The following is a 16,178-nucleotide window of genomic DNA, read 5'->3' as shown; positions in this document are numbered from 1 at the left end:
TTAATAGGTGAAAGGAAATGTTTGTGAACTGGAAACGGTGGATTTTATAGCAGAGGTAGTCTTTCAAGTGGGGAAAAAAAAATTTTTTTTGGTTTTGGTTTGGGAGTGGGTTGCGTATTATTGAGTATATATAGGCGGGATAAAATTGTATGGTAGATTACGGTAAAGAGGAGAAGGTGAATACAAAGTGAAACTACTTGCAAAAACAGAAAGAGAAAATAAGATGACAGAAAAGATTTCGAAATGCAACAGTGACAATGTTGTTGTTGTTGTGGTCTTCAGTCCTGTGACTGGTTTGATGCAGCTCTCCATGCTACTCTATCCTGTGCAAGCTTCTTCATCTCCCAGTACCTACTGCAACCTACATCCTTCTGAATCTGCTTAGTGTATTCATCTCTTGGTCTCCCTCTACGATTTTTACCCTCCACGCTGCCCTCCAATGCTAAATTTGTGATCACTTGATGCCTCAAAACATGTCCTACCAACCGATCCCTTCTTCTAGTCAAGTTGTGCCACAAACTTCACTTCTCCCCAATCCTATTCAATACCTCCTCATTAGTTACGTGATCTACCCACCTTATCTTCAGCATTCTTCTGTAGCACCACATTTCGAAAGCTTCTATTCTCTTCTTGTCCAAACTGGTTATCGTCCATGTTTTACTTCCATACATGGCTACACTCCATACAAATACTTTCAGAAACGACTTCCTGACACTTAAATCTATACTCGATGTTAACAAATTTCTCTTCTTCAGAAACGATTTCCTTGCCATTGCCAGTCTACATTTTATATCCTCTCTACTTCGACCATCATCAGTTATTTTACTCCCTAAATAGCAAAACTCCTTTACTACTTTAAATCTCTCATTTCCTAATCTAATCCCCTCAGCATCACCCGATTTAATTTGACTACATTCCATTATCCTTGTTTTGCTTTTGTTGATGTTCATCTTATATCCTCCTTTCAAGACACTGTCCATTCCGTTCAACTGCTCTTCCAAGTCCTTTGCTGTCTCTGACAGAATTACAATGTCATCGGTGAACCTCAAAGTTTTTACTTCTTCTCCATGAATTTTAATACCTACTCCGAATTTTTCTTTTGTTTCCTTTACTGCTTGCTCAATATACAGATTGAATAACATCGGGGAGAGGCTACAAACCTGTCTCAGTCCTTTCCCAACCACTGCTTCCCTTTCATGCCCATCGACTCTTATAACTGCCATCTGGTTTCTGTACAAATTGTAAATAGCCTTTCGCTCCCTGTATTTTACCCCTGCCACCTTCAGAATTTGAAAGAGAGTATTCCAGTTAACGTTGTCAAAAGCTTTCTCTAAGTCTACAAATGCTAGAAATGTAGGTTTGCCTTTTCTTAATCTTTCTTCGAAGATAAGTCGTAAGGTTAGTATTGCCTCACGTGTTCCAACATTTCTACGGAATCCAAACTGATCTTCCCTGAGGTCCGCTTCTACCAGTTTTTCCATTCGTCTGTAAAGAATTCGCGTTAGTATTTTGCAGCTGTGACTTATTAAACTGATAGTTCGGTAATTTTCACATCTGTCAACACCTGCTTTCTTTGGTATTGGAATTATTATATTCTTCTTGAAGTCTGTGGGTATTTCGCCTGTCATCAGTAGTTCTAATGGAATGTTGTCTACTCCCGGGGCCTTGTTTCGACTCAGGTCTTTCAGTGCTCTGTCAAACTCTTCATGCAGTATCTTATCTCCCATTTCATCTTCATCTACATCCTCTTCCATTTCCATAATTTTGTCCTCAAGTACATCGCCCTTGTATAAACCCTCTATATACTCCTTCCACCTTTCTGCCTTCCCTTCTTTGCTTAGAAGTGGGTTGCCATCTGAGCTCTTGATATTCATACAAGTGGTTCTCTTCTCTCCAAAGGTCTCTTTAATTTTCCTGTAGGCAGTATCTATCTTACCCCTAGTGAGACAAGCCTCTACATCCTTACATTTGTCCTCTAGCCATCCCTGCTTAGCCATTTTGCACTTCCTGTTGATCTCATTTTTGAGATGTTTGTATTCCTTTTTGCCTGCTTCATTTACTGCATTTTTATATTTTCTCCTTTCATCAATTAAATTCAATATTTCTTCTGTTACCCAAGGATTTCTATTAGCCCTCGTCTTTTTACCTATTTGATCCTCTGCTGCTTTCACTACTTCATCCCTCAAAGCTACCCATTCCTCTTCTACTGTATTTCTTTCCCCCATTCCTATCAATTGTTCCCTTATGCTCTCCCTGAAACTCTGTACAACCTCTGGTTCTTTCAGTTTAACCAGGTCCCATCTCCTTAAATTCCCACCTTTTTGCAGTTTCTTCAGTTTCAATCTGCAGTTCATAACCAAAAGATTGTGGTCAGAGTCCACATCTGCCCCTGGAAATGTCTTACAATTTAAAACCTGGTTCCTAAATCTCTGTCTTACCATTATATAATCTATCTGATACCTATTAGTATCTCCAGGATTCTTCCAGGTATACAACCTTCTTTTATGATTCTTGAACCAAGTGTTAGCTATGATTAAGTTATGCTCTGTACAAAATTCTACAAGGCGGCTTCCTCTTTCATTTCTTCCCCCCAATCCATATTCACCTACTATGTTTCCATCTCTCCCTTTTCCTACTGACGAATTCCAGTCACCCATGACTATTAATTTTTGTCTCCCTTCACTACCTGAATAATTTCTTTTATCTCGTCATACATTTCATCAATTTCTTCATCATCTGCAGAGCTAGTTGGCATATAAACTTGTACTACTGTAGTAGGCGTGGGCTTTGTGTCTATCTTGGCCACAATAATGCGTTCACTATGCTGTTTGTAGTAGCTAACCCGCACTCCTATTTTTTTATTCATTATTAAACCTACTACTGCATTACCCCTATTTGATTTTGTATTTATAACCCTGTAATCACCTGACCAAAAGTCTTGTTCCTCCTGCCACCGAACTTCACTAATTCCCACTATATCTAACTTTAACCTATCCATTTCCCTTTTTAAATTTTCTAACCTACCTGCCCGATTAAGGGATCTGACATTCCACGCTCCGATCCGTAGAATGCCAGTTTTCTTTCTCCTGATAACGATGTCCTCTAGAGTAGTCCCCGCCCGGAGATCCAAATGGGGGACTATTTTACCTCCGGAATATTTTACCCAAGAGGATGCCATCATCATTTAATCATACAGTAAAGCTGCATGTCCTCGGGAAAAATTACGGGTGTAGTTTCCCCTTGCTTTCAGCCGTTCGCAGTACCAGCACAGCAAGGCCGTTTTGGTTAATGTTACAAGGCCAGATCAGTCAATCATCCAGACTGTTGCCCCTGTAACTACTGAAAAGCCTGCTGCCCCTCTTCAGGAACCACATGTTTGTCTGGCCTCTCAACAGATACCCCTCTGTTGTGGTTGCACCTACGGTACGGCCATCTGTATCGCTGAGGCACGCAAGCCTCCCCACCAACGGCAAGGTCCATGGTTCATGGGGGAAGACAATAACAAACGTAATTGAATATAATAGAGGGAAACATTCCACGTGGGAAAAATATATATAAAAACAAAGATAATGTGACTTACCAATTGAAAGTGCTGGCAGGTTGATAGACACACAAACAAACAGAATCATACACACAAAATTCAAGCTTTCGCAACCAACGGTTGCTTCATCAGGAAAGAGGGAAGGAGAGGGAAAGACGAAAGGATGTGGGTTTTAAGGGAGAGGGTAAGGAGTCATTCCAATCCTGGGAGCGGAAAGACTTACCTTACGGGGAAAAAAGGACATGTATACACTCGCATACACACAAATATCCATCCGCACATACACAGACACAAGCAGACATTTGTAAAGGCAAATAGTTTGGGCAGAGATGTCAGTCGAGGCGGAAGTACAAAGGCAAAGATGTTGTTGAACGACAGGTGAGGTATGAGCGGCAGCAACCTGAAATTAGCGGAGGTTGAGGCCTGGCAGGTAACGAGAAGAGAGGATATACTGAAGGGCAAGTTCCCATCTCTGGAGTTCTGACAGGTTGGTGGTAGTGGGAAGTATCCAGATAACCCAGACGGTGTAACACTGTGCCAAGATGTGCTGGCCGAACACCAAGGCATGTTTAGCCACAGGGTGATCCTCATTACCAACAAACACTGTCTGCCTGTGTCCATTCATCCGAATGGACAGTTTGTTGCTGGTCATTCCCACATAGAAAGCTTCACAGTGTAGGCAGGTCAGTTGGTAAATCACGTGGGTGCTTTCACACATGGCTCCGCCTTTGATCGTGGACACCTTCCGGGTTACAGGACAGGAGTAGGTGGTGGTGGGAGGGTGCATGGGACAGGTTTTACACCAGGGGCAGTTACAAGGGTAGGAGCCAGAGGGTAGGGAAGGTGGTTTGGGGATTTCATAGGGATGAACTAAGAGGTTACGAAGGTTAGGTGGACAGCGGAAAGACACTCCTGGTAGAGTGGGGAGGATTTCATGAAGGATGGATCTCATTTCAGGGCAGGATTTGAGGAAGTCGTATCCCTGCTGGAGAGCCACATTCAGAGTCTGATCCAGTCCCAGAAAGTATCCTGACACAAGTGGGGCACTTTTGGGGTTCTTCTGTGGGAGGTTCTGGGTTTGAGGGGATGAGGAAGTGGCTCTGGTTATTTGCTTCTGTACCAGGTTGGGAGGGTAGTTGCGGGATGCGAAAGCTGTTATCAGGTTTTTGGTGTAATGGTTCAGGGATTCCGGACTGGAGCAGATTCGTTTGTCACGAAGACCTAGGCTGTAGCCATATTAGAACAAGACTGGTGGGTGTGATTAAAGTACTGACACTGGTAGCAGCGCACAGGTGAAGGTACATAGGGGTGAACAGAAATAACCTCATAGCCCTCTTTGATGCGCAATGGTTGAAAACTATCAAAGGTCTAGAACAGTGTTCGGGTCGGTACAAGGTCATAGTCAACCTTTTTCATGACCCTATGGACAGCCGTCACACCCTGCTTAGCGAGGAAAGACTGAATCTCCTCGTCAGTCAATATGTCGAGTGATCTAGTAGATACCAAATTCAAAGTGCGGTGAGCCTCCACCCGGACAGGGAGGTTGTACAGGAGTGTGGCCCGAAGGAGTTTTAGTGCCTGAAAGGCGCTCTCAGTTTCCAACAACAAGGTACTGTTACGCATCCTGGTACAAGACTTGACAGGTCCGGCTGTGGCATCTACGCCCTTCTGAATAACGAAAGGGTTGGCAGATAAAAAATCCTTTCTGTCCTCAGATCTAGAAACTACGAGGAACTTTGGGGCAGGTGGTAGTACTTTTGTCACTGGTGGCTGGTCAAGTTTCCATTTTTGTGCAGAAGTTGAGAGAGAAGAAGAAGAGAAATCCATTGTGGATGAATCCCCCATGATATCCAGTGTCTCCGATGGCGCACTCCTTCCTTGTGGGGACCCTCTCAGAGGGCGCACCCGCCTTAGGTGAATGTTTACACCTCAGGTCACACCTCCCGAGAAATGGACGGATGGACTAATCAGCATGGTCGGAAGGTGTCAGCTCGGGCAATCACCCATCCTCGAGCCTGGCCTTTACCAGGGGGTACACACGGGCCCTACTTTTCTACCCAAGGCGGGGAATTACACTTTACCCCATCACCGGCTATGCATGCGAACACATGGGTCAGCCTTCAGGCATGCACGCGAGGAAAGAAGAATAGGATGAAAAAAGGGAGAGAGGGAAAGAAAGGACAGACTGTCTCAACGCCGAGGCGGAGACCATAGGGTGGACAAGAAGGCAAGGAGAAGAAGGCAAGGTAGAAAGTAAGGAAGACAGTGGTAGTGGGGGAAGGACAAAGAAAGGAAACAAACAGAGGAAGGAAGAAATCAGAATAAGCGAAAAACCAAAATCGCCACAAATGTAAGTCGTTCAACCGTTCATCTCCGGACGCAGGTGCAAACTACCCCCTTGAGGGGGAGGGACTCCTTTTAGTCACCTCTTATGTCAGGCAGGAATACCTCAGGCCTATTCTTACACTGGACCTACAGGGGATAGAATGTATGTGTTTATAACAGTTAACACGTTTTTGGAAACTACACTCCTGGAAATTGAAATAAGAACACCGTGAATTCATTGTCCCAGGAAGGGGAAACTTTATTGACACATTCCTGGGGTCAGATACATCACATGATCACACTGACAGAACCACAGGCACATAGACACAGGCAACAGAGCATGCACAATGTCGGCACTAGTACAGTGTATATCCACCTTTGGCAGCAATGCAGGCTGCTATTCACCCATGGAGACGATCGTAGAGATGCTGGATGTAGTCCTGTGGAACGGCTTGCCATGCCATTTCCACCTGGCGCCTCAGTTGGACCAGCGTTCGTGCTGGACGTGCAGACCGCGTGAGACGACGCTTCATCCAGTCCCAAACATGCTCAATGGGGGACAGATCCGGAGATCTTGCTGGCCAGGGTAGTTGACTTACACCTTCTAGAGCACGTTGGGTGGCACGGGATACATGCGGACGTGCATTGTCCTGTTGGAACAGCAAGTTCCCTTGCCGGTCTAGGAATGGTAGAACGATGGGTTCGATGACGGTTTGGATGTACCGTGCACTATTCAGTGTCCCCTCGACGATCACCAGTGGTGTACGGCCAGTGTAGGAGATCGCTCCCCACACCATGATGCCGGGTGTTGGCCCTGTGTGCCTCGGTCGTATGCAGTCCTGATTGTGGCGCTCACCTGCACGGCGCCAAACACGCATACGACCATCATTGGCACCAAGGCAGAAGCGACTCTCATCGCTGAAGACGACACGTCTCCATTCATCCCTCCATTCACGCCTGTCGCGACACCACTGGAGGCGGGCTGCACGATGTTGGGGCGTGAGCGGAAGACGGCCTAACGGTGTGCGGGACCGTAGCCCAGCTTCATGGAGACGGTTGCGAATGGTCCTCGCCGATACCCCAGGAGCAACAGTGTCCCTAATTTGCTGGGAAGTGGCGGTGCGGTCCCCTACGGTACTGCGTAGGATCCTACGGTCTTGGCGTGCATCCGTGCGTCGCTGCGGTCCGGTCCCAGGTCGACGGGCACGTGCACCTTCCGCCGACCACTGGCGACAACATCGATGTACTGTGGAGACCTCACGCCCCACGTGTTGAGCAATTCGGCGGTACGTCCACCCGGCCTCCCGCATGCCCACTATACGCCCTCGCTCAAAGTCCGTCAACTGCACATACGGTTCACGTCCACGCTGTCGCGGCATGCTACCAGTGTTAAAGACTGCGATGGAGCTCCGTATGCCACGGCAAACTGGCTGACACTGACGGCGGCGGTGCACAAATGCTGCGCAGCTAGCGCCATTCGACGGCCAACACCACGGTTCCTGGTGTGTCCGCTGTGCCGTGCGTGTGATCATTGCTTGTACAGCCCTCTCGCAGTGTCCGGAGCAAGTATGGTGGGTCTGACACACCGGTGTCAATGTGTTCTTTTTTCCATTTCCAGGAGTGTATTTTGAAGGCTTCCTTTAGCTCAGGAATCTCTCTATTATTGAGCATTGCACTGTGGAGTAGTTTTAATTTTTCCCTTGCTTCAGTGACCTTACTATTTACCCAATTTTTTTTCATATTATTATTATTATTATTATTATTATTTTATTACAACTGGGCATGTGATATCAAAGCAGTAATAGAAGTCAGCAGCAAAGCTATCATATGACACGCTATTATTTTCAAACCATTTTATTTGTGCTAGCATGCAGTTTAGTCTATTTATGTTATCATTATACATTATTCTTTTAGTTACTAACTGTTGCTTTGTGGTGACAATGAGGGCCTCATGGAGCTCCAATTTAAGCTGTACTGCAGGGTGATCTGAGATGGCTAGTTTTAAAACTGATGCACTGTGGGATAGGTGCGTCATGTTTGTTATTATGTTGTCAAGACATGTTTTACTATTGCCAATTTCTCTAGTGGGTTCTCGAATGAGTGGGGTCAGGTCAAATTCATCACACAGGTGATGTAACTTTTTGGTGCTGACATCATTTGTTAATAAATCTATATTTATATCCGCTGTAACTATAATATTTACATGACCATTTGGCTCAGAAAATGTTGTCTCTATATATACAAGCAAGTCAGAAAGATTTACACAAAAGGTATCTGTATTTGCTGCAGGTGGCCTGTAAACACCGATAACTGTTATGTTATCTCTACCCGATTTTAGGTTTATTGCAGCAAATTCTGAGACTCCTCCCAAGCAGAAGGCACTCACATCAATAACATTAAAATTACTTTCATTTACAGTGAAAATTGCTACACCTCCCCCAGTCTTGTCTTTTCTACTGAAGGCTGTGCAGAATTTCAAACACAGTGGTTGACTAATGCTAATCAGACCTTCATTGTACCAATGATCAGTTACAACTCATATATCGGGTTTGTCAATCTGTGAAATTACATCTAGATCATTATGCTTATTTCTAAGGCCACCAAGATTCTGGTGTATGATTTTAAGGCTGAGTTTTACCTGCTGGACCTTAGAGGATAATTTTGGATTAGCAATGAGGCCAGCAGGCTTTACAAGTTTCCCTGGCTTGCCAGCAGTATATCTTGCACCATTGATTTGCATATTTTATGCATACATATTCTGTATCATCATGAGATGATCCTCGGATGAATAAAGATAAATAAATAAACATAGTCTCCAGCTCTTCAAATTTATGGTTTACGTCACTCAGTGACAGCTGTCACTTGTGTCAAAAGACAATGGCTTTTTCTGACTAGTATTCTTCACTTACTCCAGAAAGCAACTACTGCTGAGCATTTCTTTTTCGGGAGCATATAACATTTTTGTGGCATATAACATTTTTGTGGCATGAAAAACAAAACAAAAAAGCTTAAAATAACTTCTTCCCCCTCTTTTTCTTTGTAGTTTAAAAACATTTTACTTAATTTATCATTTAATCTGGGTGCTGGGAAAAATATCTCCATTTCTATGGGATGAAAACATGCAGTTTGTGTATGGAATATGCTAATTCTGCCAGTGAAAATGTACTCACAATAGCATTACCATACATTAGGTGACTTCCACAGCTCTGATTTTAGAATATGGAAGACTACGTTATTGACAGCTGTGTGCAAGATTTCAATGCACTGCTCAGAGGCTGTCTAAAGCTGCCATACAAGCCATAACAGTATATAAGAGTAGCACCATATCAGCTGTTGCTGATGCATTGTGTGATTGCCACCATGGTTTTAACAGACTTTGTTGTCATTGTCAGGTCTGTAGCAAAGTGAATATACATGGAATTTGTCTCATAACCTGAATTAAAATGTAATGTTTGAGATAAAAGTTTTAGTTTAGAATTTCAGAAAACTGAAGTGAAACTGTACATTTACAAAAATGAAATGTTGTGAAATGTGTTCATTTTAAGTTGGACCTCATTTTTCATAACAAAAAGACTGCTTAATGTGTGTAAATGTACAGTTCCTCTTCCATTTTTTGTAATGTCAAACTAAAACTTTTATCTCCAATATTACATCTTAATTCACATTATGAGACATGTTCCATGTATTTGCACTTTCTATCTTCATGCAAATCTGTGTATGGTGTGCCCGTAAGTCCAGAAAGTTGTCTTCCACTGTGATAGGCTTTCTGGCAGGCCTCAGATTGAAGAGGATATCCTGTGCATGTCATGTACCAGGGGAGCACTATTTAAACATATTTTAAGCTATTTTTAACCTCAGTTATGCATCCTTTGTGGGTTCATATTTTAATATGCAGTTGATGATGGGATATATGTCCTGGAACCAGGTTGTACTTCCATTTTTAGAAATAAATAATTTTCACAACTGTATCAGAATTAATCATGTACGTATGAAGTCAAATCACATATTCCACATTGGTTTCCTGTGAATGTGAATCTTGGAGCAGCTGTCTGGAGCACATACCTAGCTCATAACACTGGTGATCACTTGTCAGTCACCTGATGAACCATCATCACTCTTTAGTCTCCAATGATGTAACGTTGCAGTCTTCTTCGCTGTCTGAGCCAATAGAGTCAATGTCGAAAATGTAGTATCACTATAACCATTTTAAGATGCAGGACTAAACAATAACACAGAAGAGAGACTGAAAGTGTGTGTTTTGTTCTTGAATATCCAAAACTGCACACAGTAATGGTGATATCGAATGTCACACACCTCAACCAAAAAATGACAATCGGACTACAAGTGTAGGACTGGATGCTCACTAGTGGCTGAACACTCAACTATCAGGGCGAAATGGATATAAGCAAGGTTTTATTTTTTCAGCAGTCTGTTCTTAAGTTTCCAGGTATACTCAGGATTTTAAGTTCCTGTCAAAATAACAAAAATGAGGTTATTTGAGACCTCATGTTACTAAACAGGAAGGAAAATTAAGTTTTATGGTCAGCTTCAAATTATTTTCTACCAAAAGAGTTCATCAGAATGATCATAACATAAGTTTTCTAGAAGACTCTCCTATACAGTATATTGAGTATCATGCATATACAAGGTCCATCTCAGATATGATTTCTCCTTTCCACTTTTTGGGTTCATGTCATTATGACTGACAAGATTATGCAAATGGTTCTACAAGTCCGAAACATTTGTTGTAAATTGTTTTTAGAAACTTGCATTACTAACTGTGGGTATGGATTTATCACATTACTCTAAGTTTGCCTTTCAGCAGAATTCTGTTTATGTTAATACTTTTTGCCTGTTAGAATCAGAGCTCCTTTCTTGTTATTGCCCATGGTGTTGGCCCATTATTCATAAACTTTTACATCCTATGTTTTACAGAGAATGTCCATTGAACTTGCCTGGGCAGTCTATTCCCAATCCTGTCCAGTTGATGCCTTATTTATGCTTTTCTCAATGACAAGTGTAATTATAATCATCCCCTAGATCTTCCCTTTCCACAGAATCATTGGAACATGTCCTATACATTACCTTAATGAGATAACAATTAATCACTATGGACCTCCTTTGGAACCCACTCATTAAAGTTTCTTTGCTTTTTCTAAACTTGTTTGTTCTTCCCATTGAGGCTGTTACACATTTCTTGTGTAATGTTTTTATTCTATTAACTCAACAGTTTGTTGCCTTCAGTTAATTTTCTCTTTGAAAACCAGAGATGAATTGTAATCACACTTATTGATGAATCTTTTGTATACTACTGAAATTGATTTTCAGTTTCTTTCAAAACAGTTTGTGATACAATATGTGCTACACCACACAAATGATTGATCTGCTTTTGCACCTTTTTTTATTAGTGTAGTATGCCTTTGCTTCTAAAAATGGAAAGTCATTTTGTTTGAGAATTGTTGTTTACATTTCATTCAAACTGTAGTTATTCCTACATGTTCCTTAAAATCATAGTATTTGCAGAGCAAGGAATGTTAAGTCACAGGATTTCTGAAATGTACAGATCTGTTTCTAGAACCCTATGTTATTTATGCTCTGTGTAGAAACATATTTAGTAAATGAAAGAAGGTGGTGCAGTATCCCCAATTTTCATTTTTCAACTTCAACAGCGGTTTTTTAGTATAAGGCTGAAAACAGCTTGAGTAATGTTTTTGGTTCCTGAATGCTTTGGCATTTTCATGAATTTTCTGAAGTCTACGTCATTGGCTTTTCAAAGTTAAGTAATGAAAATAGGATTTTAACTTAAATGTCATAGTTGAAGTAAACTTTTTGTATTGTAGAAAAATATGCTGCTGTACAGATAATATTGTTTTAGGTTCGTCTCATGGATGCTATGAAACAAGAAGAGGAGGAGATGCTGGCTATACAGTCACTACCATTGCGTCATTACCTTATGAAATATGTATTTCCTACACTAACAAAGGGTCTAATGCAGGTTGCTCAAATACGTCCTAGTGACCCCATAGATTATCTGGTAAGTATGCTACATCAAAATATAATAATTACTATGCCAATGGTACAGTATTTTACGCAATAAATCAAGACATAAATCTGTAAAGATTGTAGAAAAAATTATTTACACATAATGATCTGTATATGTAGTATAGTTTCCCTTTTTGATTAAGACATCAATACTGGACTGGAATATGTGATTTTGTGCAGGGTGAAGTTAATATTCCAAAATATTACAGAAAGCAATGTGTCACCGACTTCTTCTTTTTGGGGTCAGCATGGTTATATGGATTTAGCATTGTTAATTTAAGGGGTGGCTGGAAGCCCTTCCTGTTACCCCCTGGGACTAAATACCGGCACCTCAACTGTTTGTGTGTTGTGTTGCTGATGTCAAAGTAAGTGCAAGTTTTCCAAATGTTTACAAAATGTGTAGCTGATGTGGGACGTAGGTACCAGCCTGATATTTGCGTAGTGCAATGTGGGTAACTGCCAAAAAATCAAATCCAGACTGACTGACACAGTGCCCCTTGTTGTTAATCCAGCAGGCAGATTCAGTTTGGGGGTGGTGTACATCCCCATTCCAAAAGAGGCACTTTAACATGCATGGCTATCTGGGCAGGTAAAGAAATGTGACACAGTGATGAAAATTTGAAACATCAACCAAGCTGAAGCCTGCAACCCTTTGGCTCTCAGATGATGTGGTTATAATTTTACACAAAATCTAAAAACAATAGTTGGCTTTAAAAATTGACACCCACCTGGAGCACAGACCAAATCAGAATCTCATTAAGTTCACAAGCAACAAGGGTGATGGTAACATGAAAAATTTAGTATTTAGTGTTGCACATTAGTGATAGTTGTTAAAAAAATTAATTTTAATGCACTGGAGCTATAGTGTCATTAGCATAAAGGTACACTAATAAATAATTGATTAGGCTATTTCCACATCTTTGTAGAAAAAGAAGTCAGAACATACAAAAAATAAAACAGATGCCAGAAAAGAACAATTAAAGCATCATAAAAAGAGAAACACACAAGTTGTAGGAGAAAACATGAATCAAAGAGCTCAATATCATAAGTGTGGCTTCATTTGTGACTGAATAATTTGACATTTCATGTACATTGCACAATATCTTTTGTAATTTTATTTCACCTTCTTCCTTTGTTGCTTTTCATATTGAGTGTCCTTACTCATGTTTCCCATACCTTCTGCTCGCAGGACAATTACTGAGCAGACTTGGTTCTCTCCTTTAGTAGAAATTCTTTGTGTTAGGATATCACTTCTAATTCTGTTCTTTACCATTTACCAACCTCCCCCCATGAACCATGGACCTTGCCGTTGGTGGGGAGGCTTGCGTGCCTCAGCGATACAGATAGCCGTACCGTAGGTACAACCACAACGGAGGGGTATCTGTTGAGAGGCCAGACAAACGTGTGGTTCCTGAAGAGGGGCAGCAGCCTTTTCAGTAGTTGCAAGGGCAACAGTCTGGATGATTGACTGATCTGGCCTTGTAACAATAACCAAAACAGCCTTGCTGTGCTGGTACTGCGAACGGCTGAAAGCAAGGGGAAACTACGGCCGTAATTTTTCCCGAGGGCATGCAGCGTTACTGTATGATTAAATGATGATGGCGTCCTCTTGGGTAAAATATTGCGGAGGTAAAATAGTCCCCCATTCGGATCTCCGGGCGGGGACTACTCAAGAGGATGTCGTTATCAGGAGAAAGAAAACTGGCGTTCTACGGATCGGAGCGTGGAATGTCAGATCCCTTAATCGGGCAGGTAGGTTAGAAAATTTAAAAAGGGAAATGGATAGGTTAAAGTTAGATATAGTGGGAATTAGTGAAGTTCGGTGGCAGGAGGAACAAGACTTCTGGTCAGGTGACTACAGGGTTATCAACACAAAGTCAAATAGCGGTAATGCAGGAGTAGGTTTAATAATGAATAGGAAAATAGGAATGCGGGTAAGCTACTACAAACAGCATAGTGAACGCATTATTGTGGCCAAGATAGATATGAAGCCCACACCTACTACAGTAGTACAAGTTTATATGCCAACTAGCTCTGCAGATGACGAAGAAATTGAAGAAATGTACGATGAAATAAAAGAAATTATTCAGATAGTGAAGGGAGACGAAAATTTAATAGTCATGGGTGACTGGAATTCGAGTGTAGGAAAAGGGAGAGAAGGAAACGTAGTAGGTGAATATGGATTGGGGCTAAGAAATGAAAGAGGAAGCCGCCTGGTAGAATTTTGCACAGAGCACAACTTAATCATAGCTAACACTTGGTTTAAGAATCATGATAGAAGGTTGTATACATGGAAGAACCCTGGAGATACTAAAAGGTATCAGATAGATTATATAATGGTAAGACAGAGATTTAGGAACCAGGTTTTAAATTGTAAGACATTTCCAGGGGCAGATGTGGACTCTGACCACAATCTATTGGTTATGACCTGTAGATTAAAACTGAAGAAACTGCAAAAAGGTGGGAATTTAAGGAGATGGGACCTGGATAAACTGAAAGAACCAGAGGTTGTAGAGAGTTTCAGGGAGAGCATAAGGGAACAATTGACAGGAATGGGGGAAAGAAATACAGTAGAAGAGGAATGGGTAGCTTTGAGGGATGAAGTAGTGAAAGCAGCAGAGGATCAAATAGGTAAAAAGATGAGGGCTAGTAGAAATCCTTGGGTAACAGAAGAAATATTGAATTTAATTGATGAAAGGAGAAAATATAAAAATGCAGTAAATGAAGCAGGCAAAAAGGAATACAAACGTCTCAAAAATGAGATCGACAGGAAGTGCAAAATGGCTAAGCAGGGATGGCTAGAGGACAAATGTAAGAATGTAGAGGCTTTTCTCACTAGGGGTAAGATAGATACTGCCTACAGGAAAATTAAAGAGACCTTTGGAGATAAGAGAACCACTTGTATGAACATCAAGAGCTCAGATGGAAACCCAGTTCTAAGCAAAGAAGGGAAAGCAGAAAGGTGGAAGGAGTATATAGAGGGTCTATACAAGGCCGATGTACTTGAAGACAATATTATGGAAATGGAAGAGGATGTAGATGAAGATGAAATGGGAGATAAGATACTGCGTGAAGAGTTTGACAGAGCACTGAAAGACCTGTGTCGAAACAAGGCCCCCGGAGTAGACAACATTCCATTGGAACTACTGACGGCCTTGGGAGAGCCAGTCCTGACAAAACTCTACCATCTGGTGAGCAAGATGTATGAAACAGGTGAAATACCCTCAGACTTCAAGAAGAATATAACAATTCCAATCCCAAAGAAAGCAGGTGTTGACAGATGTGAAAATTACCGGACAATCAGTTTAATAAGCCACAGCTGCAAAATACTAACACGAATTCTTTACAGACGAATGGAAAAACTAGTAGAAGCCGGCCTCGGGGAAGATCAGTTTGGATTCCGTAGAAATACTGGAACACGTGAGGCAATACTGACCTTACGACTTATCTTAGAAGAAAGATTAAGGAAAGGCAAACCTACGTTTCTAGCATTTGTAGACTTAGAGAAAGCTTTTGACAATGTTGACTGGAATACTCTCTTTCAAATTCTAAAGGTGGCAGGGGTAAAATACAGGGAGCGAAACGCTATTTACAATTTGTACAGAAACCAGATGGCAGTTATAAGAGTTGAGGGACATGAAAGGGAAGCAGCGGTTGGGAAGGGAGTAAGACAGGGTTGTAGCCTCTCCCCAATGTTATTCAATCTGTATATTGAGCAAGCAGTAAAGGAAACAAAAGAAAAATTCGGAGTAGGTATTAAAATCCATGGAGAAGAAATAAAAACTTTGAGGTTCGCCGATGACATTGTAATTCTGTCAGAGACAGCAAAGGACTTGGAAGAGCAGTTGAACGGAATGGATGGTGTCTTGAAGGGAGGATATAAGATGAACATCAACAAAAGCAAAACGAGGATAATGGAATGTAGTCGAATTAAGTCGGGTGATGTTGAGGGTATTAGATTAGGAAATGAGACACTTAAAGTAGTAAAGGAGTTTTGCTATTTGGGGAGCAAAATAACTGATGATGGTCGAAGTAGAGAGGATATAAAATGTAGACTGGCAATGGCAAGGAAAGCGTTTCTGAAGAAGAGAAATTTGTTAACATCGAGTATAGATTTAAGTGTCAGGAAGTCATTTCTGAAAGTATTTGTATGGAGTGTAGCCATGTATGGAAGTGAAACATGGACGGTAAATAGTTTCGACAAGAAGAGAATAGAAGCTTTCGAAATGTGGTGCTACAGAAGAATGCTCAAGATTAGATGGGTAGATCA

At 41.6% G+C, this 16,178-nt stretch overlaps 1 protein-coding gene across 1 annotated transcript in view; it reads left to right on the top strand.

The window, feature by feature from the left end:
* LOC126238506 (adenylate kinase 7-like) overlaps positions 1-16,178 on the top strand; it is a 62,695-nt gene that overhangs the window by 29,321 nt on the left and 17,196 nt on the right. Inside the window, exon 4 of the mRNA XM_049947795.1 lies at positions 11,742-11,900. Within this exon, the coding sequence (XP_049803752.1) occupies positions 11,742-11,900 (159 nt within the window). The remainder of the gene's footprint in view (positions 1-11,741; positions 11,901-16,178) is intronic.

Source organism: Schistocerca nitens, chromosome 1 (assembly GCF_023898315.1).
Source record: "Schistocerca nitens isolate TAMUIC-IGC-003100 chromosome 1, iqSchNite1.1, whole genome shotgun sequence".
In the NCBI taxonomy this organism is placed as follows: Eukaryota; Metazoa; Arthropoda; class Insecta; order Orthoptera; family Acrididae; genus Schistocerca; species Schistocerca nitens.
This window is presented reverse-complemented; position numbering and strand designations above follow the sequence as displayed.